Source organism: Phyllopteryx taeniolatus, chromosome 2 (assembly GCF_024500385.1).
Source record: "Phyllopteryx taeniolatus isolate TA_2022b chromosome 2, UOR_Ptae_1.2, whole genome shotgun sequence".
In the NCBI taxonomy this organism is placed as follows: Eukaryota; Metazoa; Chordata; class Actinopteri; order Syngnathiformes; family Syngnathidae; genus Phyllopteryx; species Phyllopteryx taeniolatus.
Window position 1 is genome coordinate 31837275 of NC_084503.1, and position 3642 is coordinate 31840916.

The 3642-nt window shown below is 45.8% G+C and overlaps 1 protein-coding gene across 1 annotated transcript; it reads right to left on the bottom strand.

Annotated features, from left to right (window-relative positions):
* Window positions 1–633: 633 nt before the first annotated feature.
* Window positions 634–3414, bottom strand: LOC133466166 (uncharacterized; the record flags this gene model as incomplete). The annotated part of the gene is made up of 2 exons (XM_061749609.1): window positions 634–1184; window positions 3055–3414. Coding segments are annotated over 2 exons (876 nt in total), but the record flags the coding sequence as incomplete, so codon positions are not given.
* Between the last annotated feature and the right edge of the window lie 228 nt (window positions 3415–3642).

A 3642-nucleotide genomic window follows, 5' to 3' on the forward strand; every position in this document is an offset into this window, starting at 1 on the left:
GCAGCAAATGTAACGAGAAAAGATTGTGTAATTTGCATGGGTCCCAGGCCTTTGTTGCGCATAGTTCCGGCACAATTATCACAAGATTGTATTATTCCATTCATGAACGCTACTGTACCAACTAAGAGGTGTAAATCATGGGATCCTATATATCCCGTAACAGAAGCAGATAAACACAAACCGATGTTTTCTACTTTAGTAGGACCAAATAATTTCACTTGTATAAACATGATTAGTAAAGGGAAAAAAATTAGGACCACTAAACGACACACAGTGTAAAGTAATCTTAAAAGTCGGACCAAATTTTGTGCCAGTGTCACGGAGCGACATCTGGTGTTGGTGCGGAGATGATAGACTGTTTGATAGATTACCTAAAGATATATCTAGATTATGCGCTATTATCACTTTGATATTGCATGTGTCAGTATACCCTATGCCTGTTCAAGATTTAATGGAAAGGGCACTAATGTTTTTGTCCAATCTAGAACATATACAAAAAAGAGATTTGTCCTGGCAGGGGCAAACTAATCCAACATACATCACGCCATAGGTGTTCCTCGTGGGGTGCCGAATCAATACAAATTGGCTGACCAAGTTGCAGGAGGATTTGAGTCTTTCATATGCTGGTGGTGTACTTCTTCTTCTTCTTTTCCTTTCGGCTTGTCCCGTTAGGGGTCGCCACAGCGCGTCATCCTTTTCCATGAGAGCCTATCTCCTGCATCCTCCTCTCGAACACCAACTGCCATCATGTCTTCCCTCACGACATCCATCAACCTTCTCTTTGGTCTTCCTCTAGCTCTCTTGCCTGGCAGCTCCATCCTCATCATCCTTCTACCAATATACTCACTCTCTCTCCTCTGGACGTGTCCAAACCATTGAAGTCTGCTCTCTCTAACTTTGTCTCCAAAACATCGAACCTTGGCTGTCCCTCTGATGAGCTCATTTCTAATTTTATCCAACCTGGTCACTCCGAGAGCGAACCTCAACATCTTCATTTCCGCCACCTCCAGCTCTGCTTCCTGTTTTCTCTTCAGTGCCACTGTCTCTAATCCATACATCATGGCTGGCCTCACCACTGTTTTATAAACTTTGCCCTTCATCCTAGCAGAGACTCTTCTGTCACATAACGCACCTGACACCTTCCTCCACCCGTTCCAACCTGCTTGGACCCGTTTCTTCACTTCCTGACCACACTCACCATTGCTCTGGACGGTTGACCCCAAGTATTTAAAGTCCTCTACCCTTGCCATCTCTTCTCCCTGTAGCCTCATTCTTCCCCCACCACCCCTCTCATTCATGCACATATATTCTGTTTTACTTCGGCTAATCTTCATTCCTCTTCTTTCCAGTGCATGCCTCCATCTTTCTAACTGTTCCTCCAGCTGCTCCCTGCTTTCACTGCAGATAACAATGTCATCTGCAAACATCATGGTCCACGGGGATTCCAGTCTAACCTCATCTGTTAGCCTATCCATCACCACTAAAAAAGGAAGGGGCTCAGGGCTGATCCCTGATGCAGTCCCACGTCCACCTTAAATTCTTCTGTCACACCTACAGCACACCTCACCGCTGTTCTGCTGCCCTCATACATGTCCTGTATTATTCTAACATACTTCTCTGCCACTCCAGACTTCCGCATGCAGTACCACAGTTCCTCTCTGGGTACTCTTACATAGGCTTTCTCTAGATCTACAAAGACACAATGTAGCTCCTTCTGACCTGCTCTGTACTTTTCCATCAACATCCTCTTTCTTGGCATGAAACCATAAACCTGAGTCTAGCCTCCACTACTGTTTTCCATAACTTCATTGTGTGGCTCATCAACTTTATTCCTCTATAGTTGCCACAGCTCTGCACATCACCTTTGTTCTTAAAAATGGGCACCAGTACACTTTTCTTCCATTCCTCAGGCATCTTCTCACGCACTAGAATTCTATTGAACAAGCTGGTCAAAAACTCCACAGTCACCTCTCCTAGATGCTTCCATACCTCCACAGGAATGTCGTCAGTACCAACTGCCTTTCCATTTTTCATTCTCTTTAATGCCTTTCTAACTTCCCCCTTACTAATCATTGCCTCTTCCTGGTCCACCACAGTTGCCTCTTCTACTCTCCCTTCTCTCTGATTTTCCTCATTCATCAACTCCTCGAAGTATTATTTCCATCTAGCTAGCACACTGCTGGCATATATCAACATATTTCCATCTCTATCCTTAATCACCCTAACCTGCTGCACATACTTCCCATCTCTATCCCTCTGTCTGGCCAGCCTGTATAGATCCTTTTCTCCTTCTTTAGTGTCCAACCTGCCATACATGTCATCATATGCCTCTTGTGTGGCCTTTGCCACCTCTACCTTTGCCCTGTGTCGCATCTCAATGTATTCCTTTCGCCTCTCCTCGGTCCTCTCTGTGTCCCACTTCTTCTTAGCTAACCTTTTTCCTTGTATGATTTCCTGTACTGTGAGGTTCCACCACCAAGTCTCCTTCTCTCCTTTCCTGCCAGAAGATACACCAAGTACTCTCCTGTCTGCCTCTCTGATCACCTTGGCTTCAGTGGTCCAGTCTTCTGGAAGCGCTTCCTGTCCACCGAGAGCCTGTCTCACCTCTTCCTGAAAAGCTGCACAACACTCGTCCTGTCTCAGCTTCCACCACATGGTTCTCTTCTCTGCCTTTGTCTTCCTAATCTTCCTCCCCACCACCAGAGTCATCTTACACACCACCATCCTATGCTGTCTAGCCACACTCTCCCCTACCACTACCTTACAGTTGGTAACCTCCTTCAGATTACATCGTCTGCACAAGATGTAATCCACCTGTGTGCTTCTACCTCCGCTCTTGTAGGTCACCCTATGTTCGTCCCTCTTCTGGAAAAAGGTGTTCACTACAGCCATTTGCATCCTTGTTGCAAAGTCTACCACCATCTGTCCCTCCAAGTTCCTTTCCTGGATGCCGTACTTACCCATCACTTCTTCATCACCCCTATTACCTTCACCAACATGTCCATTACAATCTGCACCAATTACGACTCTCTCTCTGTCTGGGATGCTCAGAACTACATCATCTAGCTCCTTCCAGAATTTCTCTTTCACCTCTAGGTCACATCCTACCTGTGGGGCATAGCCACTAATCACATTACACATAACACCCTCAATTTCAAATTTCAGCCTCATCACTCGATCTGATACTCTTTTCACCTCCGAGACATTCTTAGCCAACTCTTCTTTTAAAAAAACCCCGACTCCATTTCTCTTCCCATCTAGACCATGGTAAAATAATTTAAACCCTGCCCCTAAACTTCTAGCCTTACTGCCTTTCCACCTGGTCTCCTGGACACACAATATATCAACCTTTTTCCTAATCATCATGTCAACCAACTCCCGAGATTTTCCTGTCATAGTCCCAACATTCAAAGTCCCCACATTCAGTTCTAAGCTCTGTGCTTTCCTCTTCTCTTTCTGCCGAAGAACCCGTTTTCCACCTCTTCTTCTTCTTTGACTTCGACCCACAGTAGCTGAATTTCCAACGGCACCCTGCAGGATGACGGCGCCGGTGGCGGACGTTGTTAACCCGGGCCACGACCGATCCGGTATGGAATTCTTTGGATGAACGCTCATATTTGTTTGGTTTTCAGCCGGATGCCC